The sequence below is a fragment of the Columba livia genome, chromosome 1 (assembly GCF_036013475.1).
Source record: "Columba livia isolate bColLiv1 breed racing homer chromosome 1, bColLiv1.pat.W.v2, whole genome shotgun sequence".
Classification (NCBI taxonomy): Eukaryota; Metazoa; Chordata; class Aves; order Columbiformes; family Columbidae; genus Columba; species Columba livia.
In genome coordinates this window covers 37,622,524-37,649,303 of record NC_088602.1, presented here as the reverse complement: position 1 = coordinate 37,649,303, position 26,780 = coordinate 37,622,524, and the positions used below count along the sequence as shown (strand labels likewise).

The window sequence follows — 26,780 nt, the reverse complement described above, 5'->3', positions numbered from 1 at the left end:
CTCAGACTAGCTTATCAAGGGCTTCTGTTGATTTAGGTGGAGTGTTTGGGGGTACACACTGATATCCTCGCTGATAAGGATGTGACCATCATCCAAATATGCTTGGTAAGGTTGCACTGGGAAGTGCGTGATGGTGCGGTCAGTGTAATTTAAGGAAGATGGACAGGATTTCCAAACAGAGACTGGAGTGTTGCAGGCATTCCAGCTGTGGGAATGCTGTACAGCTGCATCCAGAACCAGCACACCCCACTGCTGCCAAAAAACCCATGCTCTTTTCTGCTGTTTTGCTGGGAAAATGCATGAGCGCAGCACAAATGTGGTGGTGTGGCTTTACCTTGACTTTCAGTTCCACGCATCAGGGACAGGGAACTAGAGACAAACTGTGGCACCTCACTGGGGAGCCGGTGTTGGGGATTATAGCTTGGGCTGTTATTTTTTCCAAACCAAAGCCGTTTGGCATGAGACATGCCCTCAGAGTGTCTTCTAGCACAGGCACATCATGGCTTGCAGTGTAAAAACAATTTGCATTGGTGGGAAGGTTGGTATGTGCAGGCTTCAGAAAAATCTCAGCATAGATGTAGCTTCAGGAATGTGATATAGCACGTGGAGCACAAGGCAGAGAGATCAGAAATATTCCACTGGGTTTCTGAGCATTTTTCCCTGTTAACTTGGTAAAAGATGTAATGAGGTTGTAACTGCAATTGTTCTTTCTTATGTTATGATTTTGTCATGCCCCACATTGAGATTTATGGTTGTAATACAAGCATATAATACCATATAATGCAGTTCTCCTTATTGTATTTGCAACTTTATTTTTCAATCGGTTTACAAGTGTTTACATAAAAACTAAATATGTTGTTAGTTTCGAGACTTCTATTGAGAAACTATGCCATAAAATAAAGCTTTTCAAAGTACTTTTTTATTTTAAATATTTATTAATCATTTTTTAAAAATCTGTGTCCCTGCTTTAGTGAGTCTCTTGCAATCATTGTTGGTCTCTGTCAAAGGTAATATAACAGGATTATGTGGGATTTAAAAATCTCCAGCTGATTATATTTTATTTCCCCAAGTTCACAGCAGGCAAGGCTCGTACTACTGGGGTTGTTGTTTTTGTTCATTTGCCAGTGCACTATTTCTTTCTTCTGAATATAAAGTATGTAACCTTTAATATATTATATCATTTAAAGTTATAAGTATATAATTTTAAGTTATTCTGTACTAGGACGCGGTTTAAACTATGGAAACCAATTTTCTGTCAAGGGAATTTCCTGACCGTTGCTCTTAATCAAAGTAATTTTGAAAGACTTGTATCTATGTGATAGTAGCTGTTTGGCTCTAGGTTATATGAAGATGATTTTGAAATGGTTTTGATTAACAGCCCTGTTCAGGAAATTCATATCTGCAAAAACTGAATTTTAGTAGGTCTGAAGGACCAACAAGAGTTAGATATTGAACAAGGGAAAGAAGAAGATTTAAATGTCATGGAATCTGGACACAGAGACTTCAGTGTACAACACGATCTCTGCCTAATCTGTGCCTGGAAGCATTCGGGAGCAGTAACGTCAAAACTGTTATGAGTAAATGTCTTCTCTCCCCATTTTTTAGAAACCTTACATGTAAATTCAAAGTTTTTGCTCTTTTTTTAATCTGCGTAGTGATTGTTATGATACAGGTGAATGACGGTTTTTGATTGATATAAGTGGCCAAACATTCAAAACTTGTCTCAACTACTTCTAATATATACAGCAAATTCATAAGTTCTGTCTTTATTCGGTGATTTTTAATGTCTGATTTCTTTTTTGTCTTGCTACTGCCGGAAGGTACATCTTACTACAGTAGGTGGACAAATAGTGCATCTCCAGAAATGTAAGCTTTCTTCTTAACAAGACTTCATGTAGAAGTGCCTTTCCATTAGTAGTTTTATTTTAACCTTCTATAACTTACTTATATTCAATTCTTTAAAAGTGTGTTCAAACCAAGGTGTGTAAGTGCGTAAATACATTTATTTTATTCTGCAATTTGTTTCAAATATAGTTTACTGCTAAAAGCACAAACCCAATTTTTGTGTGTCTATGATGTGATGGTTCAAAGTAGTTTAGGAAAAGTCTGATAATATCTGTATGTTTTGTGGAGTTTCTGTGCGTACTCTTGTTCTAGAAACATAGGTTTAAAATGGTGGCTGATGTCACTAACCCTCTCCTTGCTGTTGCAGGCAGCCACATCAAATATTGCCTTCTAGAAACAGATCAAATTCCTGATTATAACTGCTCATGGGTTTTTGCTCTCCTTTCTATAAAAGTGCATTCCAAAACTTTATTACTCTGATGATTCAAAAGGTTTTTATTTCTAATAGAAATCTATTAATGGCTGTTTATTCTTGCGCTTACTTTATCAGTTAATCTCAACTTGGGGCTTTTCTTGAAAGTGAATATCTATATGTTTTATAGCCTTTATCACACTGGACTAAGGAAGTCCAGCTCTCCTACTGTTGTGATCAAAGTTACATGCTAACCTGCAGCAGCTTGTAGACGTGTAGTTTTAAATTCATATGCAAGGTGCATTGTTTTTTTAAACACCCATCTCAGCAGTTATAGGTTGAAAATGCACTTCTTTGGTTTTACCACTATAGCATAGCATTTGAGGGAGGTGCAGTCACAATCCCAAGTCAAGACAGTGAAATGGATGGGGTACCAAATCACCAGTACATGCAAGTTTTGAATCAGTGTGTGAAGCAGTACAGGGTGTTTAAGCATTTGGGGTTAATACAAATTAATTCCTGCTTGATTAAAATAAAAAATTGGTAGGGTAGACAATATTTCTGAGGAATTAGTGAGACTTTTCACCATGCTAGTACCTAACTAATTTTATACTTGAACTTACATGGAGGTGATCTTTCACTCTGATAAGCAAAATGCCACCAGCTGCATATATATACGTCAAGTATTGCAGCAGTTAATTCTTTAGGTCATTATTTACCACAGTGAAATCTAAGACTGTAAGTAAATATTTGTGCTTTTTGAGCAGGCCTAGCAAAGCTGAGTATTTCCAAGTGAGATTCACAACAGCCAGTTTACCAAGCAGGGAACTTCCTGCCTACACATCTGCTAATACTGGACATGCAATTGGGCATAGCAATGATACATGGAGCAGTTCTTCCTTGGCTGGAAGAACATTCACAGTAAAGATGCCACCTGATTTAGGAAGCAGCTGAAATAACTTTGAGATAATAAAACTGGATTTAGATTAAATAGTGTGCCCAAACCCTTTTGTTTTTTTTTCCTTTTTTTTTAATTGACACTAGCTGCTCAGTATTTTTGGTAGCATGGCTGAGACCAAAGTGTCCTCATTATTTAGGAAGTAATGCTAATCATTAGCGTTAAGTGTCATGTACTAAGAATATGACACTTTGTGATTTTTGCAGTGAATTGTGGCATCTTCACTGCAGAGCAGTTACAACGGATGAAACAAGAAACTGGCCAGTGATTAAGGCACTTTCCTAGTCCCATTTCTCATTGCTGCAGGATCCCTCAGACTGAAAGACCCTGGTCCTTCAAGTTGAATGCTCCACTCACAAGTCTATGCCTTGAAAGTCACAAACATCAACACGATTGCTGCTGTTTTACGGCGGCAGGGGGAAGACACAGCTGTCCTCAGCTTTACTCTGTCATTATCCCCGCGGAACAATTCCAGATTGTGGGCAGCAAATTATGAGACGCACCTTTCTGCAAGGCTAAATGCATTACCAGGATTCAAAGAGAGACAAGATAGGTCCCAGCATCTTAATAGCTAACGAGCAACAGATCCCTTCTTGGACTATTTGCTGTTCTAAATCTCACTCTAAGGCATCGTACTCTGCCCAAAACTAGGGAAAATATTGCTGGATTTTACTTTGAGGCCTGGGTCCACAAGTGTTCAGCACCGCTGTTATTCAGTCTAGTTCATCATGCCTAATTGATCCTCATGCTTGAGGATTTTGGGGCAAAGATTCTACTGAACTGCACAGTATTTAAAATTCAGATGTTAGTGCACTTGAGAAGTGTATTTTTGCCTTTTCTAAAGTCCGACATCTATATATAATCTCTGGTTATATGAAAATATGTTTTCTTCTACTTAAAAACAATAGTTTTGATTTTCAGAAGACTACGCATTTTTCCCGCTGCCCCTAGATTGAATGTAAACAAAAAGCACTATGGCACAGTTAGTATTTTCTATATTGACACAGGTAGCATGCTTTAATCAGCCTGCAAATATGTGTTCAGAATCAATAAATACAAATAATTAAGTAGAATGGGATACTTAAGAGTGTACATGCCAGGGGTATTTTAATTACATATGATGAGTTTATTCTATGTAATTATAAAGATGTGTTTATACCCAATCTTTGGCCTCCTGTGATTAAGAAAAACTGAAATGTGTACTGCCGCATCTTCAGGGTCAAATTATTTTGTATGGTATAAAATAGAAATTACATTTTTCAGCTAAATGCAAAATTTGGCTTTTAGCAAATTGTAATTAAGAATTGTTTATCTGATTTAGGAGGCGGTAGAAAGAAGGTATTTATTTTCCTCCACTTGCCAAAAGGTGATCCTACTTACAAAATTTGCTGATATTGTCCAGGAAAGTGTGTAAAATCCTCATCCATCACCGACAGCCCCTGGTCAGGGAATGACAGTGCAGTAAATATCTTCAGCAGCTGCCTTTTAATGTACAAGCTGTTTTCGGTGGGAATTTTCAGCACTCACATAAAACACGCTGTCATGAGTGACTGCTTGTGCTCCAAAGTCATTACTGTTGGGATGATGGAACATCTTTCAGCGAATAACCAAAAAACTTTAAATGTCATGTCAAGTTTGTTGAAGCCGTTTTCAAGCCTTGCTCAAGGTTATATGAATATTGAGCACGCCTGTTTTTAAAAAAGTTGAAAACTAATCTGTGAGAGGGACCACTCAGATGCTGGTTTTGAGAACAGTCACTTGGTTGGAGCAGGGGGACAAAAACCAAATCTGTCTGTTGACACATACTGATCCAGCAAAGCTCCTGGTTTTTAACTGAGTGGAACTTCCTGAGACAGTCAATGCCAATAATGTCTTGCAAAAAAAGTAGCAAGTTATGCAAATTCTTAAAATTACTTAGCTGTCTAAAAATCACAAAGGAAAGAAGAATTATTACAGTGGATTATTCAATAGAAGAAGATTTTTTAAATACATTTTAAAATTTGAACAACTAAAAAATAGGTAGAATATGTAATTAACCACATAAAACTTTGGAAGACACTGAGCAGTACTGAGTGCTCTGTTTTCTCTTTGACTGCAGTCAGAAAGGAGGACCCTGTCAGGCTCTGTGTGTGATTTTGTATTAAATATAGATGCTAATCTAATGAAGTCATGTGAAGTCTGTATCACTTCCAAGTGACCAAGCCCACTGCTTTTGAAGTGATAATATTTTTTGTCTTGCATCCTTGGCAATCGTTACCACTTCTAGTATGTCATCTGCATGCAAAATTTTGTCTGATCAGGAGGCCTCTTTATATAACAAAATATTGAAACGGAATATTTTAATAGTGAAACAATGTTTATTTGTTTTATCTTCTGCAGAGAACCAGAAAGGACAACTAGAGAAGTCACGTTCACACCACAGTATCAGTTTAAACTTGACAAGAAGCCCAGTCACCAAAGAGGTTACGTGTGATGTGGAAACAAGTTCTTCTGCAGTGTGGAACAAGGCTGTTGGGAGAAAGGAAGCCTGTCACGGAGAAGGCAACAAAGACAAGAAAATAGATCGTATTGGCTCTCCTTCTAAGGGAGAAACCATTCCAGAAGTAGATGCTCTCCTAGCAAGACTACGAGCACTATAGAATAATAATATAAAGGATTAAATCGAAGCTTAAAACCAAGCTATAATGGCCTGCATCTTTAGAGATGCGCTAATTTTCTATTATTGACATTACATACTTCTGAGTTCCTAGCTTCTCTATGGATGAATGCTCTACTTCTAAACTGTTTGCAAGACCATACAAAATGATACTGCAGTTTTGCGTAATTGCAAGATGATTCTTATTATGTTTTTACTTACTGAGCATATGAAAATTGTCAAAAGAAACAAATGCTAAATTATTCCAAGGCACAATCCTTTTAGTGGACAAACTGCTGACCACATGTTTTAAGAGCTTCTCACAATAGGAATATCTTTAAAACATTGTGAAATCATCATGCCTGGGAATAAGAGTCAGTAAATAACACCAAAGGTATTCTATTTTCTACCGCAATTGCTATACATAAGAGGTTTTAGCACCTAAAAAGTCCTTGTTATAGCATACTTTGCAATTATAGTAATGGGAAATATGTATTATATAAATCAGCCATGTTCCAGTTTGAGTTCATCAAAGAGCACCAAAGCTTTCTGCATTATGTATGTATTTACAAAATGGAAATCCATGGACAGTAGACAAAATCTATGCAAGTAATATACTTTATGTGTGATTAATATATCACTGCTGTTAAGCTTAGTTATGATTATTATATCAAAATAATATATAACATTTCTGTGATTGCAAGGTTTTGCAATTGTGTCCATAGTGGGGGAAAATGTCTTCAGAGTTATTTACCAGTGTAATTTTTTTATCTTTTCACATGTGAGTTAATATGTTTCTATAAAAGGAACATGTAATGGAAAAGGCTTTTACAACTGGTTGTTCACAAGCTCATTTTCCAGTAGTCCATAAAGTCGTATTTGCTGGCACAATAGGAATCTTGCACATAATTGCATCTGTTCTATCGCATTGTCATTGTACATTGTTACATGTTCGCTATCCTATTTATTAATTGCACATCATAAAGAATCACTACCTATTTTACCAAGTAGGAAGCTACGATTAGTATCTTTGCTCCATTATTTAAAGCTTCCTTATTATGAGAGTATTATGTATCTAATATCTTTCTTCTAAATTACTCTATTTTTCTTTACAAAATGCTGAAAAATATGTCTTTCAGTAAGAGTCAGTTACATGAAACCAGTGTTTCAATGCTCCAGTACTTTTTATATCCTTCTTAACATTGCCTTCGTACTTCCTGCACTAAACATTAATAAAGTTAATTAGAACTTGGAAACTGGGCCTGTTAATACATACTGCATGGAGGGATTTTCAGCCGTCATGGGAATCAATCTCATGTTTCTGAGGCAGTTGTAACTGTCATTATAGACGCTAATTACATTTCCCGCCTTAACTGAAAAAAATTAGAGGCATAAACAGAAAGACGCAGAGAAGGCCTAGCAGACGGTCATTTCTTCAGATCTCCTTGCAAACAATGGGCAAAGCCGTCGTGCAAGGGCTGCCTTTGGTAACTTGAAGTTGCATAGAGTAACCACAGAATTGGGGCTTGATGCACCTTTAGTGGGTGGGTAGAAATAATACTACTACTAGTTGTTCCACTGCGGTCGTCTGCACCTCAGCTATTGAGACTTACTAACCCTGTTTACAGGATGAGGTTCAAATTACTATCTGCAAAGTACAATATGCTTGACTAAAAAAAAAAGTGTCTCAAACACAAAGAAAATGTGTGTTAAAGAAAAAATAAAATAGCCATTCACTAGATGTCCTCTGTTGCTGAGAACGTGCTAAAATAAAAGGGGTAGGAGTGGAGAACTGTCTCTGAAATATTAGCAGGATGACTTACCAAGTGAAGTTGGAAGTACAAATTCGTTTTCCTGACCACGGTAAACTTGTTCATTTGAATTAGTGGGTAATAGTCCACAAGAGAAAACTGACAGTCCAGGACAGTACTGTGCAGTTGATAGAACAAAGAAAAGTTACAAAACTGTCTATCTACTGAAAATTTCAATGAACAAAATGCTACTAGCAGCCTAGCGTCTTCTGATTTTGAAATAAATATTTACAATTAAATTATAGATCTTAAGCTACCTCTCCCTACAGTTTGAGAAGTTTTTAGAAAAGTATTCCAGGGCTTTTAATCTTTCTAAGGTATTCTGCTTCTGACTTAATACTTTCAAGCAGCTGTCAAGTTTAGGAGAATGAAAAAGCCATACAACTTGTTAGAATTCATGTAAATACAGCATGTAATTTTTTTTTCCCTTTAAGTATTTCTTTGCACCGTCATTACTTAATGTATTCAGAGTTCAAGTACCCAGTCCGGTTGAAGTACACAGTAAGTTTTCTTTCTACTTTTCATCTTTCTTTAACTTTCGTTAGAAGTAAACAAATACACAGGACATTTTTGACAGGAAAAAAGATGCTTGTGTTACCTAATCAGTTCAGGTAAACAGAAGTTTGGAAGTATTACATTTGTATTCTATTTCTGTGCTTTTATGCTTTTATTAAACTATAAAACTCAGCTTCTAAATTATATGGAGTAAATTGCTGTAATAAATTTTAACATTATTTCATTTATTCAATTTAAAAATTGAAGTTAATTCAATCTAAATATACTTAGGGTAGACCTTTAATGATGTGTGCTAGTTATTTTTAGTAAGCCATCTTTTAGTAAGTATCAAGTCTATTCCCTGAGCTGAGGGATTGAGCTAGATACCACTTGTGCTAGATATTGAAGGAGGTTTCACATACCGTGCAAAACCCTGTCTTTCTGTAATTCACACCTGAAAATCAAATCCTTATGAAAAGAGCTTCTGGATGTCTTCAAACATCACTGTTCAGATAAAAGCATTTGAAATAATCTTGGAGGTACATTCCACTGCTCCTTCTGTCCCTGGGCAGCAGACACAAGGCACAAACACCCCTGGCTTTTCTCACCAGTGAAACTCTGAAGGTCTAACACATCTTTTTTTGATTCGTCACGCTCATTTTGGATGACTTTTCATTTCGCTCAGTAGAAGGATTTTGATTACTACATCAATTTTTACTCTCTATACACACTGTATTATTCATGGTGGTGGTCTAAATTCATATGCAGCGTTCTAATGTTTTGACCTTATCAAGATAAGAACCTTTGCGATCAGTCTCTTCAAGGTGCACGCAACCAAGCCTGACACCGGGCTTATGGACCGTGGGTAATGTACTAGTCCCTGTGAACCCAGAGGAAAAACGATGGTAGCAACTTTATTACGAACTACTACAAGAGCACCAGGAGGTGGTGGCTGATACTGATACTGATACTGCTCTGAATCAGGCACTAGGACCAGCAACCTGAAAAAATTGTGGTTGCTTTTGGTTCCTCATAAATTACAGCAACGCTACTGCTTAGGGGGCTGAAAAGACCACAGGTTGGAAAAAAAAAAATCCGAGATGCAGTTGTTACAAACAGCTTTCCTCCAAAACATAATTTTCCTTGTTTTACTTCATGTAACCAGTCCTCACCCTGGCCCATCCAAAGTCACACTCTCCAGAACTAAACGAGTTAATGCTAGGCAGCTTGAGGTACTGCAGCTCTTTAAGCTTTTATGATAAAAGCTGAAAAAACAAGGCATTTACTGCTAACACTTTTTCCACATCCATTTCTAATGAACAGGACCAAATTAAAATTTTTACACTAATCTTTCCAAGACTTACAATACTTGGTAAGTATAAAACAAATGGACAACAAGAAGGGGTTGATAAACCCCAAGCTGTGGCACCTAAAACATTATAATAAGTAACCAGGTCAAGTGAAAGAGCTCGGAAAAAAAGCGATTACGTGACAACATTGTTTTCTCCAGAACAAAATAAAACGTTTCTATACCATTTTCTATTTTTTTAATGTGATGTCTGGGTTTTACACAACGGAGCTGCAGCAGAAAAATAACTTCATTTAAAAGTTTTGGGGAACTGTTTGTCTAGTTTATGAAATAAATATTATTTGACCAATTCCAGATTGTATCAGTTTTCAGTCTAATTTTATGCCAACATTCCTATATGTAAGAAATTCTAAAATTAGTCTCTGCTATTAAATTAACTATGACGCCAACTAATCAATTTGATTTAAATTTTTTTGGCACATGAAGCAAGCACATTTTCTTCCTTTCCAAATACACTTTCTGCATTGTACTGTTGTGTCTTTCACCTGAAGTATTAACATCAGGTCTATACATCTCACAGTAAAACCATGTTGATAAAGGATTCTGCTCACTCTGACACCAGTGAGGAATAAACAAAAGGTGGTTCAGGTACAATTTTTCTCTCACTCCCAGTTACAGAAGTAGCCATTATTTCGTGTTAGCTGAGTACATTTTAAACCCCCTTGTACTTTTGTTTCTGGTAATGCAGCTTTTTTGTGATCCATGCAATGGCATATCCTGAAGACTTATTAATGTAAATATTTTCCAGCAACATACCAAAAATTCACTGAGCTTGCATGCAACTTCAGTCCCAGATACCACAGGAGGCATAACACTTGAACGTAATCCAAACAGAGGCAGATGAGGTATTTCACTCCACCAAAATAAAATAGTTTCTTTCATCTAAATGAGCTTATTCCACTGCTGATACCAGAATTGTATGTATTTTGAGAGGGTAATATACCCCTATTTTTAAATCTGTGTTGTATTAGCCAGAAAAATAAGCTATTGGAAAGACAGAAGTGCAGAGACTGGGAATCAGAGCTGATTAATGTGTTGCCTGATTTCACTTCTGGGACCTGAAATTGCATCTAGTGCAGAATGAAGCAACTGGGGCAGGGAGTTGGGGGGGAACAGTCTCATCTGACATCCTTAAAGGTCATGAAGGAAATTATGGTGGGTGATCCATAGTTGGTATGGCCACAGGTGTCTTGTCTATTCAAAGATATATATCAGAATATCCTCAGAATAGCAATGCTGCTGGGCTGTGAGTTCTCAAAGCCCTGGAATGAATAAAGGGAAGCAAAAGCCTGACAGAGATAAATACGAGCTTCCATAAAACCTGATAATATTTTAAACTTAAATCCAAGTATCAGGCCTGCTCCTGTGCACTGGATAGGTAAAAAGCATGAGGAAATATTCCACATCATGGTCATGCCTCTCTGGTGCCACATGGGACAATTATAGAATCATAGAATGGTCTGGGTTGAAAGGGGTCTTCAAAGCTCATCTAGTCCAACGCCCCTGCCATGACCAGGGACATCTTAAACCAGATCAGTTTGGTCAGAGCCCCATCCAGCCTGACCTTGGATGTTTCCAGGGATGTGACATCTACCAATTCTCTGGGCAACCTCTGCCGGTGTTGCCCCACCCTCATTGTAAACATTTTTTTCCTCAAATCTAGTCTGAATCTCCCCTCTTTTATTTTAAAACCATCACCCCTTGTCCTATTGCAACAGGCCCTGCTAAAAAGCCTGTCCCCATCTTTCTCCTTCAAAGTACTAAAAGGCCACAGTAAAGTCTTCCTGGAGCCTTCTCCAGGCTAAATAACCACAACTGTCTCAGCCTGTGCTCACAGGAGAGGTGTTCCATCCCTCTGATCATCTTGGTGGCCCTCGTCTGGACTGTCTCCAGCAGGTCTATGTCTTTCTTTTCTGAGGGCTCAGATCCTGCCCTTGGTAACTATAGTGTCTGACACAGCAGGTAGCACAGACCCCAGTTTGCCCTCATGGCCTTTCAGACTGTGAAGAAAGCCACAAGGGCCATGGCCACCAAATGTGAGCTCAAATAATGGGGTCACAATAAAAAAGCCCCATGTTTCTGTAGCCACACATTAAACATAACAAAAAAGTTTGTCTTCTAAAATGTTCAGGTGTCAGCAGCAGAACATGCGCCTGCTCCTCATGTCTCCTAAAGACAGCTATTACACCAAGTCTCTAAGTCTGATGACTAGCTACACATTCAGAAGGAGTTTTAATTCTCAATTATTTAGGTTTCTTTGTTACATATAGTTCAACCTCTAATTGAAATTTTCAGTCCAAAGCGAGCCATATAAACTTTGCAGTCTATTACTGTTAGTAAAAAAAAAATGGCTTTGTGAAAGCTCTGCTTAATTTGTTGCCTTTTAATGTGAAGGTTGTTACACACAGTTGAAAACATGCAGTGCAACAAGATTATTTCCGTTAAGACAGAAATGGCAATTATGCAGTCTGTTGATCAGATTTTTTACTAATGAAGGGTACTTTCTGCTAATGGATAGGAAAGCAAAGCAATCCAATTGAACAAGCCACCTTGATAGTATAATGCAAGACCCATCAATTGTGCACACAACTTCTTCAGTAATGAACCTTGGAGACAAAGCATCAACATTGCTCCTGAAAGACAATCTCTGGGGCAGAGGAACCACAAAAAGAGGTCTGAAATGAAAAAATGGGATAAGACCTTTCCACCGCTTTAAAAGTGGAGTTGATTATGACGAATTTATCTCCAAGGTGTCTGGGCACTGCATCAAAAATGCTTAGACTGATCAAAATATGATCCCACCACATAGTTGGTGGCATCTCACCATTTTGTGCTGAAGCATTATGGTAAGAGAGCTGGAGTCCTATCTTCATCCACTGAGATCATGGAGAATCACAGGGAAGAGTAACTAAAGTAGGAACAGAATTTTTTTTTACTTGGGGTGTAAGAGGTTTCAACCTGCGAACCCACACTGCAGATTAACTGCTGAAGCCTTATGATGACATGGGAGAAGAACCCGATTTCTCCCTGTGTCCTCAGCAGGGAATGAGGGGCACCCTGTCCACGAAGAACCGAATGAATTCTCATTTACTCCAGCATACAATTTTCTATTCCTTTATTACCAAATCCCCAAAGAGGGATGAGAAGTTTTTATTTTTTCTCGGAAGGGCTGCACCACAGTAAATCTTTTCACAAACTAATAAATGCTTTTAATTCAATAGCACCTAGGCAGAGCATCAAAATCAGCAGGCAAGAACAAATTAAGCCCTTCCTGAGAAAGGCCGTGCGTGATCATTACTTCTCTTTCCCTCTCCAATATCTGTAATACTAAATACACAAATCTATATTAATATAAAATTGGAATTGTTTTTAATTAGATAAAACCAAGAAGATTCAGAATTTGATAAAACTAAGAAGATTCACTGTTCATTCTGTGGCTTTTACTAGGATGCTTTGATTCGCACAGTTTCAGCACCTTGTCTCAAAGAATTAACCTGTCCTGGTTTTTAACTCAGAACAGAAGTCCAATATATGAACACAGATGGCCAAAATAAGGACCTAATCCTATGAGGTCCCATCCATGTCTTCCTAAGTACTCATCACTCTCAGATTGCACAAAATCATTCCGAGCACAGGGTACCTATCGCCTTTTGGGATCATGCCCTAATGAATAAAATATACAAAGGTGACTTGAGTAAAATCCTCCCCAGTGTGCTGACAAAGGTAAAAATAAAATATTCCTCTTAGGACATTTTCCTGGCAGAACAACCTGACCCCTGTGTGACTGGCTTTGAGAAAGGAATGGGTAATGTTCTAACTAACCAATTCATCCAACTGAACTTTTGTGCAATTTTTTGCCAAATGATCGGCATGTTGCACAGGTCACTAGTACAAAATAAAAATTGTCCATCTACACAGCAGATATATCTCACATCACAGCAGATATATCTCATATCACTGCAAAGTTTCACATGAGTGTATAATACCTTTTTAACTTGAAGCACCTTGCATATAAACTGCAGTGTTAATTGTTATGTTTTTGTTTCTAAATGATGTCCATTTTCCAGCCACAGATTTGTTCTTTACAAATCTCTCCCATGCTGCACATCAAACATTACCCTAGGAATCAGCTTTGTCCTTGTTCACTGATGAAATTTTACTATTATGTAGTAATTGCTGTGCCCTGAACTCTTATCCACCTGGAGATTTAATGTTCCTCCAAAGGTTAAGGTTCTTCTTAAAATGATATTATTTTATCCATACACTGTAGCTCACTAAACTTGTCTTTTGCCCCCTTGTTCTTAGACATTAAAAGGAGGCTATAGCAATCTGATCCAGCACCCACTGAGAAGAAATCAAAGGCTCCTGTTGACTTCAGTGGCTGCTGGAGGCACCTCCTAAATGGGCTGACTCAAAGTGCAGCTCTAGCCTGGAGGCAGCTATACAGCTGGTATTGTGGGGCTTTATAGTCTCATTGCTTCCAGCTCCAATCTGTGCAGTTGGTAAGTGTAATTATTATTTTCTAGATGCAAGCCCAATAAATATGACACTGAATAGTCGAGCTGAATTCCTGCCTGAAATTCTAACCATAAAAAAATGATCTTGCAATCAGATTTCACATAACAGTTCTATGTTACCATCACACTGATTTCTCAAGGGAAGGAAAGAAAGAATACCAAGCAAGAGTCAGGATGGGTCCTGTGTACAGTTCTAATTTTCCTTAAATCAGACGCAGCCATTAAGTCCCCTCAAATGAAGATGCATGGTCTACAAGGCAGCATTCCAGTTAGTGGCTGAACCAATGGAGGGACCAAGCAATGGGCAAGCAGTTCTGAAGGCCACGTCTCAGAACACACGGTCTCCATGTTGCCTGTTGTGTCGCCCCACAAACTGTGCATGGGCATGTTCTTGTGGGTGAAACTTGTTTCAGGGACAGTTTAACAATTATGTAGTATGGGTGATCATAGGCCAATGCCCCAGCCCATGCTATGACCCCTCGTAGAATACTATTACGGTCAGATATTTTGTGAACTTGAAAACCACACTCTAGCACTCTTATGAAAACAAACAACATTAGCACATATCTCCATCCCATGGTAACTCAGATGTACATTACTGACTAGGAGTAAGAAATCTCTATGTGAAATTTTCTCTTTATCACTGAGATTACTCATGTTGGACAGAACTAACCCCTGCCTTTAACATGTACCAAGACATTAGTGCACAGTGCAGTACATAACCTTACCAAGAAACCTGTCAAATTTGTTTGCAAGCAATAGTCACCCCCAGTAGTTTGTGTGTATGGTCACCACTAACAAGTGGAAGAAAGTTAATCACCGTAAAGTTAAATTAACATGAAATGCTGACTTGTCTCATTCACGTTCATTTGACAGCAGCATATGCTCCTGCTTTACACATGAAAACTTAATTACAGCATTTCAGGTGGCAAACCAGTTAATTATACAAAAATGAGGCCCATAAGTCTGTGATATGACACCTCTCTATGCTTCCCTGGGAGATGTCATGCATGGAAGAAGATGCTTATTGTTAGCAACATCAGACTGAGGGCTGCAGGAGGGCACTGCCACTGAAATCTAGGGTCCCTGCCACAATCCAGATATAATGCATTTCATACAGATTGTTCGTGCTAATAACAAAAGTGAAGGTGATTCATGGAACAATACAGAGTCTCTTCCGCAGGCTTCATCTCCCCTAACTTCAGATGTTGCTGATGTAAAAAACCCCAACAGAGACAATCATTCATCTTGACTTTATCACTCATCCTGGCTTTCCTTCCATCTAGAACAGTCAAATTTGAACTCTTTGACTGCATACATTGGGAAGAGAGAAACGAGTCCACAGCCATCCCTATTCCCTCCTTTGAATACAAAGAGAGCCTGAGGGGAACAGCTCAGATGTGGGCACATGAATCTGAACATTTGCAAATGATTAGAGAAACCACCATGCTCCCTAAATCTAGAATAAAGAAAAGATGGAGCCTCTGCTCAGCATCATGTCATGAACTTCACGTGCTTTATTCTTTCCTGCCAGACTTGAAACTGCAGCAGTCTTTCCTCCTCTCAAAAGGAGGAAGTAAACTGAGTCCTCTTGCCAGAAAATTCTCTCTTTGAATAGTATCAGTACAACTTTTTCTCCTTCCAGAACCTAAAAAAAAAATCCTGGACAACGCCCTTTGCCAGGTCCTTCTGTCTGCCTTGCAGTTGACAATACTCTGGATATACAACCCAAAAACTGAAGCCCTAACCACGATCCAAGATAGGGTACATTTTAATCTGCACACTAGCACTATGGTGTCGTCTGCTGTCTCTTGGATTTTCTGCTCAGCCCTTGAAATTAAATGGCCACCTTCAACCCTTCCACCCATGCTCACTTATTAAGCCTGTAGCAAAACAGTGATTCACTTGAAGCCAATCCACCAACAAAGCAGCAGACACTGCAAGTTGAAGAAAGCAGCAGCATAAACTTTGAAGCAACCATGTGTCAAGGAGGTGTCTTCTTCTGCTCTTACTCCTGTGTGTGCATATGCCTTGAATTGGCCTTTGTCTGGTATAGCAGTTATTCATGGCCTGGATTGTATTTATAATAAGCAACTTCTGCAAATGCCTCAGCTACGCAGCTGCACAAAGTAATCTATAAAACCTGTTTGCCATCTCATATCCCATAGATTTGAAAATTCTCTCTTAAAAATAATATATGTACAATGTACAGTGCAAGGCTATATTTTAACCTCAGGCTTTTGATGACAAGAATAACTGCTTGAACTTCATCTTGGAGGTTTATAATATGACTCTAGGTTCTTTATAAAAATTAAAAGAAGGTACAGCTGAAGTGTTACATAGCAAAGGACTTGCTATCTGTGTTTTTTAGAGACTTTATCTCAGAAAACCCTGTGAACATAACAGGATAAATTACTTAAGCTCACCAAAACAAGGACATCTCACAATGCTGGCCTCCCAGCTTCACCTTTATCTCACCTAATTATATCGACATGCAGAACTGCATAATCCCCTGCCACGGCATTCCAAGATGCTTCGTAGATCACAGTTGCAGCAACACACCAAAAGCCTCTGGCTTTGTGGCAGATTTGCACCGTCTCTGGGAAAGCAAAGGGGGATTGTCTAGTGTCATGTTCCAAAAGGCTGAAGAGTGACACTTTTGCACAAGGGGCTTCTGAAAGGCACAGCTGCCATCAGATAGCAAAATACCTCATGTAGCTTTTATTTTTTAATAATGTGAAAAGTAAAATGCAAAATCCTCCAAGATTGCTTCAGACACATGGCATCAAGACAAAAAATGATGAGACAAAGCAGAGATCTTTGTATTACTGAAGGCAGAAAACCTTTAATCCAGCAACTCTCATAAAAAACAACAAAAAAAGAGATTTTCCAGAGACAACTGGCATACTGTCAAGCGAGTGTAACAACAGCAACAAACTATCCCTGATCCCTGGAGGTGAATGCAGGGACTTACCAGTGTCTAGCAGGCTACATACCCCTGTGCAGAAAGAATTACGTACTATGGAAAAGATTTGGTTCTGTAAACACGTCTAGCACCCAGCTGATCTCTCTTTCTGCTGTTTGTCTAGTCGTGTAAATGTCTCTTGTAGACAGCATCCTTTGGCAAGGAACTCAGCCCGTTTACTCCCCCACTGCATCTCCTTTTGTTTATTTTGAACCTGACTCCTACCAATGCCACGTGCTGGCACTAATTCTTGTGCTGCAGGTGCAGCGCCAACCTCACTGCCTGTTTAAGAAGAGCCATGCAGTCCAAAAGCTTGGCAATTCATCATAATTTCCAGAAGCAAGCAAAAGAGCAGTGGTGATGATTGCTGCCTCTTTCCTAAGGGCAACTGTGGAATGTATCTGTCAACCAGACATGACATCCAGTAGAAGTTAACACCAACTGCTACCCTCTGCTGCTTATCCATATGGTGTTAATAATACTGACAGAAATGACCATGGCAGACCAAAAGTGACTGCAAGGAACCAAAGCAAAGGTGGTAAAGCTTGCATGTGCCAATTGAAAAGAATTGTGTTTCAGGTAAAAACGGTGTTAGTTTTTGGAGGTTGCACTGGAGTACTGGCTTTCTCTTCTGTTGCTGTTGTTTAATGAGCAGTTGGGAAAGGATTAAGTTAACTTTAGGTGTGTATTTGCATTTAATAAAGGATAGTGAAAGGAGGGAAAACCCACCTGGAGTACTGCATCCAGCTCTGTAGTTGTCAGTACATTGATCTGTTGGAGCAGATCCAGAGAAGGCCACAAAAGTGATCAGAGGGCTGGAACACCTCTCCTATAAAGACAGGCTGAGAGAGTTGGGATTGTTCAGCCTGGAGGAGAGAAGGCTCCAGGGAGACCTTAAAGTATCCTTTCAATACTTAAAGGGGCTTACAAGAAAGACGAGCTTTTTAGCAGGGCATGTTGCATTAAGACAAGGGGTAATGGTGTTTAACTAAAAGAGGAAAGATTTGGGCTGACATGAGGAATAATTTCTTTACAATGAGGGTGGTAAAATGCTGGCACAGGTTGCCCAGAGTGGTGGTTGTTGCCCCATCCCTGGAAACATCCAAGACCAGGCAGGATGGGGCTCTGAACAACCTGATCTAATTGAAGATGTCCCTGCTCATTGCAGAGGGCTGGACAAGATGACCTTTAAAGATCCTTTCCAACTCCAACCATTCTATGATTCTATAAACAGAGGAAATAAGAGTTAAGGATGGCATTTTCTAAAAAACTATCACACCAAAACAAAACCAAACAAGCCATGGGGAAAGGTACAAATGTCTAGGGGAAAAGGTTGTCAGATACAAATATGACTAAGTTGGATTTGAGAGCCAGAAAAATTTCACGAGACAAATATAAGTCAGGTTTCCAAGGACAAAAAGAAACACACTGAGACACACACACAAACACACGCACACATAAAAGCAGCAATGCAACATGAGATTCAACTAACAAGGAACATGGAAAATGGCAAGAAATTCGTTTGTAAGAATACTGATGTTAACATAAAGGTTAAGAAGAGTGTTGGTCTGATATTCAGTGGAGAAGGGAGGCTATCAAGAGACAGCTACAGGAAAGCACTTTAACTTTCTTGCATGCCTTCACTGAAAAGAGAAACTGTGATCAAATGGCTGTCAGTTCAGAGGTGCAAGTAATGGACCAGACCTCATTTTTGAATAGGGTTACCTAGGCTAGGGAGCTTTACAGGCACGAAGAAGCTAAAAGCTTTCACATCAGCTGAGTCTCAGAAGTTTTATTCCATTTCATTCAGTGACCACACTTCAGAACTCCTGAGGGTTCAGGAGGTGCGAAGAGGATAGGAAACAGCAATCATGGTGCCTACCAGAAAAAAGACAGAGTATGTGGAGCAATACCTTAGAATGTCATATACTCTGGCATCCATATGGCATTTCACACTATGCTCTGTAATTTTCTCGCAGGAAAGCATGGACTAAAAGAAACAGTCCCAAATGCTTATGAAGCTGATTAGAAGAATGTATCCTGCTGTAGTCAGAAATAATCTGTTGGACAAAGAGAAAAAAAATTTAAAAAAACAACTCCAAGTAGCTATGTTGAAATATGTAGCGAGGATTTTCGTAGAACCAAAGCTCATGTGAACAACAGCAGACTCTCTCAAAAAAAGGTAACTATCCTACTGGGGCTTATAGATACCTGTACAGCTCAACACACCCTTAAAGTCACCAAGCTTTTTTATTCAGCTCTGGTAAGACATCCCTGGAAAGCTGTGTCCCGTTTTCCAGCACTGCATTTCAATAATAAATACAGGAGTAAATCCTGAGAAGAGCAAGGAGAACAATCAGAGATCTATCAAACATGACCTAGAAGGAACAATTGAAAGATTTGGGGTTGTTTACCTAAATAAAAATGAGGAGGGCTACAAAATAAAGTAGGGAAAAGGATCACAAAGAGGAGTACTCTGTTCTTGATGCCTTTTGTGACCAGGATGAAAGTCACAGACGAACTGAAATGACAGTGATCCAGAAGGAGAACAAAGAAAAGTTCCTAACCATACGGAGAAGGGCACTGATTCCACCATATATCCTGCTCCATATGGAGAAGGACAGTGATTCCACCATACATCCTGCGACATATAGAGAAGGGCAGTTTTTCCACCACATACATCCTGCGACATATATAGAAGGGCAGTGATTCTGCCATACATCCTGCTTCCACTGCATACACCTCTCATTGGCAGAGGATGTGGAGTCCCCACACCGCTCAGCTTTTAACTGCTTAGTCAAGTATCTATCAGGATTTCCATAATCAGAGTTGAACCTGCCTTATGGCAAGGTGATGGATTAAGTGAGGAATCTCTTAAGATCCCTTCTTGCCCTGTAATTTTTTTGGACTTTTATCCTCCTCCTTTGTGACACGGTAGTCACAGTAATCCTCTGACACCTAAGCCGATCTGCCAGTGCTAACACCGAGACGTGTGGCCCACACGCTGTTCTTCCTCTGGAACCCAGCCGTGATATTTGACCACTCTGTGCTGAGCAGATGTAATGCTGACGCAGAGCCCTGTCCCTGGCATGTGAATACTGGGAAGGAAATAGGAACAGAGAGGTCTCTTTCTGTCAGAAGAGGCAGCACATGGTTCTGCACTCCAGCTATGGCAAAGGCATTTGCTGAATTCAGTTCAAATACCTGAAAGCGAGGGTGGAGATTTCAATTTCCGTACCTAATTTTTGCCTGCTAGAATTATTTTCCTTTTCTTTCCAAAGCTCAGCATGAGCAGAAAGCTGCAAGAAAAAGGGTTTATGTGAAACAAAAGAGACAAAAGATAAGACAGCAATAGAGCTCTGAACACCACCTAATCCTGCTCAAACAAATCTGTTATTTTGGATATTTAAAGAAAAAAGCCTGTCTACTTGACAAACCAGAGTGGTTCCAAAGAAACGATTACAACCTGTCGTATCAGGTCAGCCTGAAAAGAGTTTCCATATCGCAAATGATTCTATAAATTACATTTACAGTCACTTCATTTCCCAGCCCGAAGCTGCACAGACCAGGGTGAAATGAACAGTGAGAAAAATGTGCAGTTTTTACACAGTGGAATTGTAAAGAATAATATGGAGATGGGAATGAACTTGATCGAATTGCAATGAAAGATTAATTGTATGACGTATGAGTAATTGGCTAAAGGGACTGGGTCAGCACCTGATGTCTGATGGTTTGAAAAGAGGATGAGAATGCAGCTTCAGCTATTTAAAAAAGGTTTTGCAGGCCAAAATGTTCCCAGCTCTGTAACTTGCAGAGTCTGAGAAATGAAATAAATCTAAATGTAAATTACAGAGTTGTCTGATAGGCAGAGATATTTTTGCTTTGAGACTGATATTCATATTGTCAGAGTTTGAGGGGCAGAGAGGCCAGAATGGGCATCCAGAAGGGAAAAACATGGCCTGGGCAAATGAAACGTGATGCATTAACCTGGAAATAATTAAAAAAAAAAAGGGCAGGGGTAGCTTTGTTAGCAACTACTCAGTGTATAGCAGAGAGCTATTATGATAATGCAGGACTGCAAAAAAATGAGGACTTGTCTGCTCTGCAAGGACATTAAAGAATGAGTGACACTTTTCTCATGAAAAGAAGGATTGCCCCATTGTCCTTCACCAACATTTTCTCTGCCTCCTCAACAGCCTGCCTGGCTATTGCCCTTCACTGCAGAATTGGCTGCATTTCAGTTGTGCTATGCTTGTATGCTTTGGAAAGGTAATGTATAAACTCACAGCAGCTCTAAGAAAATTATACTGTAAAGATTATTCAATTTGATATTTAATAGCTGACTTTCCAAGATTACTCAGAAAGCTGCTATTATTATTATTAATGATAATAATAATAATAATTTACTACAGTATGGTAAGTCCACATTATAACTGTAGGAAATAAATAATTTCCAAGTGATCCAAAGCAATTTTCTTTAAGCATTAAAGATCACATTTGTTGTGACATTCGGTGCTTCCTGAGAACAGGCTGGGGCTGCAGACTTCCATCTCAACATCTTGCAGAGATGGGATTTTAGATCTGGACTCCCACATTTGCCTATGGTAACAAGAAGTAATGCTTTAGTTGTAGTACTACAGGCAAGAACCTACTACTTTATTTGATCACACAGGTATTATGGAAGCAGCAAGGCATGCAGGGATAAAATCAGAAAAGGTCATTTCCAAAATGGTTTATGAGTAGCAAAGGACATAAAAGGAAACTGGGAAAGGTTTAACAGATAAAATGGAAGTGTGAAAAAGACAAAGGAAAATATAGACTGATTATTCAAATCAGAGGAGAGGAATAACTAATGATACAGACAGGTATGAGGAATTTAATGCCTTTTTTGCATCAGTCTTCATAAAAACAAGTATATGTGATCAGCTATTTAGAGCAGTGTTTTTACAAGGAGATAGAAACCTAGGCTAGGGCAGAGAGAGAATAAAGAAATAATGCTTAAATTGTTTAGCTGAATTCTTGTCAGCATTCCTCAAAGAAATATCTCCCAAGGTACTGAAGAAGTAAGTCAAAGCAGTCTCTGAACTATATGTTCTGGAGTCTTCCCGGTCTTCAAGAATGTATGAGTACAAGGAAGGCTCAAGTGACCAAGAGGAAGGTAAGTATATCCTTTTTCTGATGAAACAAAGAGAAGCTGGGCAATCAAGATTGATTTGTTTAATTTTTATGTATGGTAACACACAAGAACAAATTCCTAAGTAGCAATTTACAAGCACTGAAAGCATTCTTGACCCTTGTTACCTCCTTAGACATAGTCAGCAGATCTGATGTGAAACCTTGCAGGGGAAGAGAACAGTGAACTAATGTGGCCCCTTCAGGAGCAGATGCCAACCACGAACCAGCTCCAGGCCTCTTGCAGCAGCCTCTTGGACCATGAGCAGTTTGACACATGCTGGCCTAAGGACTGGGGCTGGGGTGGACAGCCAACATAGAGCTGTGAAGAAGGAGCTATGGCAGATCTATGTCATTTTTCTGATGGGCTCTGGTGGATCAGAAGGGGTAGCCAGACCTTAATTCAGAAAACTCTTTTTTTTTTTTTTTTTTTACCATATCCTCTTAATTTTATGAAAATGAATTTGCCATGTGGTAGTTACATAGTTGTTCACAGCGGCATCACCCAGTGAGTAGTTGTAAGTAATTCACTGGTAAAATGGGGAGAATATTTTCCATCAGGTCCTGAAGGACTGATCATGGATCCTGTTCTGTGCCAGGTTTTTTTGAACTGGTTGGATTACAGAAGAGATTACATTTGGAAAATGTACAGATGGTACCTGGCCATGAGGCCTTGCAAGCATTTGGGATAATAGGATTAAAGTCTTAAATTACTCTTTAAATAGGAGATATAGTATGAAATAAGCCTGATGCTATTCAGTAAACAACAAAAGACAATGCATAAAAGAATTAATATAACAATAAAAATGTGGAGAGCTTGATTAATCCAGCAGTGTACTGCCAAGCAATGTTAATTTGAGACAACAAATTACCATTATGATTTGTCCTTTTTTACATTTTGGGATGTGTTCCAAATAACCTTTATGTAACAGTACACAATCTATTGTACCCTGACCACACTCCACCTAGATCACCATGTCTGGCTTCGCTCAGCGCACTTCAGTAGACAGGTAGAAAGAATGCAGAATGGTCAGCGGAAAACAGACAGAGACAATACTTGTGGAAACGTAAGACCTACAAGGAATGGTTAAAGGGCTCTCTGTCCAGGAGAAAAGACTGAGGGAAAATGACATATATATATGCTTGTATATATATATGCTTATGTATATATTCACACACATACTTGTTATGTATGGATATACCTTATGCTTTCTTGTACATACACACATGTACACACACAACAGGACAAATGCCAGCCTTTGCCCCGGTTCACCAAAAGGAAAGATGGTCCAATCCCCTCAGTTCACAGCACATAAAAAGTGGATTTGAGAACCACCAAATCATTGGGTTATGCTGGAAACAGTGGAGTTCTCACTGTGCCCCCACAACAGAGCAGGCAAGGGAACAGCCTGATTTTAGAGACAAGTCAAGAGAGAGTATCTGTTCCTGTGGTACCTTTTTAACCAAAAAAACCCCACCAACGTGCTGCAGGACAGTGACACAACTGAACATACTTACAACAAACAATTTGGCAATGCACCATTCATGGATTGCTGTAAATCTAGACATTTTAATGACATGTATGGCTCTCTGTGGCAGAGAAGTGTATCCTGAAACATAATGGTCTTGGGCTAGAAAGAGGGGAAATAGAAGGCTGTCTACATCCCAGGCCAGTACTGCAGCAAGGGACATATCTCATTGTGAAGCTCTATTTTACTTCAATTGTAAGTTTGTTTTTTTTTTCATTTTCAGCCTTTGTATCTATTCCTCTGACATACGAGGCCTGGATAATCACACTTGTAATTCATTTCATTAAAAAGACAGCCTAGTTTCATGGGACGAGCTGAGTGTCATGGAATGAACCACAGTGAAGATGATAAACTGGGATGTGCTGACTCTGTGGAAATGACAGATCAGTCTAAGGCTGTTTGCAGAGATCTGAATCCTGAAGAGCTTCAGGGTTTGTCAAGCACACACTACAGGGAGCTAGCACAGGAAGCTTGTGCTGCCATTTATCACTCTTCGAGATGAAAAATTTCAGACAGCAAGTGGGCAACAGCTACACCTTCACCACCAGGCATGATACCCATCAACAGGATTTTGAAGGAAAAGCTTAGACAAACATCAGTGCAAGGTAGTCCAAGTATGGTGGACCCTTCCTCAGAGTAGGAGAACTCGAAGCAGAACACACTTCCCAACTTATATTAACCTCAATAATTTAACATGTGGCACTCCACAGGACTTATAAAAACACCTCCAGGAGTTTGTACTGATCCAAACCTCCCAGCAGTCCCCCACCATCCTCTGTGGTCCTGTCTGACCAACTGGTTACATTTGGTACCCTGAAAGGGTCCTTGTTAAATGAAGGAACTCACGTCTAGTTAACAATATGCACATTTTTACACCAAAGTGCCATCCAGGGAAGTGATACCCTGTTTCCCAGCTGGTCTAAATAGGTCTTCAAGTTTCTTTCTTATCCTGAGGACAAAAATACTTGGCCTTGTGGCTAGATCTCCTCCTGGATATATACTCTACATTTTACATCCTGTGAGATCCATAACTTTGCTTGGATGAATGGGTAAACTGGCACTGACTGCTTCCAGACTGTGGGTGTAAACAAGATCACATTTCAATTCTCATTTCTTCAACCAGTGTCTGCCTTTCCCTTTGTAGTAACAAGATAGATATGTTTTTCTTTTGCCTTTTGTTATTACACAGGGGAAAGCACAGAATTTTGCATGTATCAACAAGTCTTCTAATGTATATATAAAAAGTGGAGAGTGCCTATTTACGAGAGTTTTCAGTCCTGCTCTGCACTGTTACAGTGCATCTTCACAGATCATAGCAGCTCACATCTGCTGTGGTGATTGTTCAGCTCATGTGGTACATGATAATGCCTCACTTCTATCTTCTCTGAGCAACACAACATGCACATTTCATTTGCCTCAAGGCCATCAGATTTATTCTTCTTCCAACCTGGGTCCAGAAAGTGTTCAAAAGATATTTTTGCGATTTTTTTTTCTTTTCCCTCATCCCCAAGCTATCCAATTTTTAGGTATTTCAGATATTAATTTTGGTTTCAAAATCTGCAGTGGATGATCTCATCAAAACATTGAATTCTTGTCAGCCAGTCTTCCCATTTTATCTGTTTGCATCAGTTCAACATGCTGTGAGCAAACACTGTAAAGCTTAAGTCTTCCAGTGTCCCATTTATCCCTGTCTCCATTCCAGTGTTGTTATCAAAGCAGAACTGCACAGATCATATTCCTCTCTAGCAGCTACTGTGCAAAAATACTCTTATTTCTAAATAGCACAGATTAGTCTATTTTACAATATTTCCTTTATGCCAACGATTTTCATACTGCTTTTCCATCTCAACCACCACGTCACTGATGAGGTGTGTTCAGCACAGCACAGTACACCTCAATGTGGAGCTGGTGAATCTGTGGTGATAGCTTACATACTGGAGGAGGATCCCACATTTCATTCTCCCTGAAACTCCCTAAATACTGCAGCCAGCATAATGCAGAATTTATCACAATCTAAGCTATTGCCTTTTCTGCAGTTTCTGAGTCTTGCTGGATTTTCCTTTGCTGTCGCTGGTAGCGCAGCCCCACTTCTCCTTCCTCTTAGTCCTCAGAGCACCCTTGCCTGCTGTGGGGTGTCAGCCACAAAAAGTAAAGAAATAGCACACGAAAAGAGAGAGACAGAGTGTTGTCACCAGCTGTTTAATCCACGGCAACTACCAGAAAAAGTAAAGAGATGGGAGAGACAAGAGGAGATGAGGATGAGAAACTGCCTGTCAGTCTAGTGCAGACCAAGTTCCTAATTGAAGTAGAGAGCAGGTTCACAGCTTGTGTGTGTGAAGACAAACTTGAATCATATTCAAAATACACTCAAAAGACTGAAAAAAATAGCAATACAGAGAAACACAATCATAACTTTAAAATAATTTTTTGTTTTGTTTATTATGTATATGAATGCAACCACATAGTACTGCTCCAGGACTGTGGCTATGCTAATGCTTTTGTAAACCAGGTTAGCTCCAGCAAAATGTGAATAGCTCCTCCACCTCCTCCTCTGACTTTGCTTACGGGACCAGTGAACTACAGCTGGCTTGTGGTGAAACAACTGATCTCCACAGTCATTGCTGGCCAGTATGTGATTCCTAATCCTGTTCTTAAATACTTCAGTTCTTTGCATGTGGACCAATCCTTAATGCAGAAGCCGGTTAGTAGCAACACTTTAGTCCCTCAGGTGGGACCCACTTCCAAACTGTGGCCTCTGCAGCCATGATCTACCTACCTTAAAGCAGCTGCTCAACAAACATGCTACCAGACAACTCACAGAAGAATCTGTATTAATTAAGCTTTAACAGCATTTTGAATCACAGGTGATCCATTCACACCTATTCCTTGGAGCACCTGTGATGTTTGGATGCAGGCAGGAGTCTTGTAAAACTTACCATTTTAGGCAAGTCAGTGAAGTCTTGGGCAAACAGAGCCCAGGACCACATCTCTAAACAATTTCAACTTTGTCGTTCTCCTGAATTCTGAACTGAGATGGAAGTTACTTGATTTTCCAAAATCGTAAGTATACCC

The 26,780-nt window shown here is 39.3% G+C and overlaps 1 protein-coding gene across 1 annotated transcript in view; it reads left to right on the top strand.

The window, feature by feature from the left end:
• DIAPH3 (diaphanous related formin 3) overlaps positions 1 to 5,916 on the top strand; it is a 221,911-nt gene extending 215,995 nt beyond the window's left edge. Inside the window, exons 28-29 of the mRNA XM_065055221.1 lie at positions 1,821 to 1,866; positions 5,595 to 5,916. Of these exons, the coding sequence (XP_064911293.1) occupies positions 1,821 to 1,866; positions 5,595 to 5,688 (140 nt within the window). The 3' untranslated portion in view covers positions 5,689 to 5,916. The remainder of the gene's footprint in view (positions 1 to 1,820; positions 1,867 to 5,594) is intronic.
• The last annotated feature ends 20,864 nt before the right edge of the window (positions 5,917 to 26,780 follow it).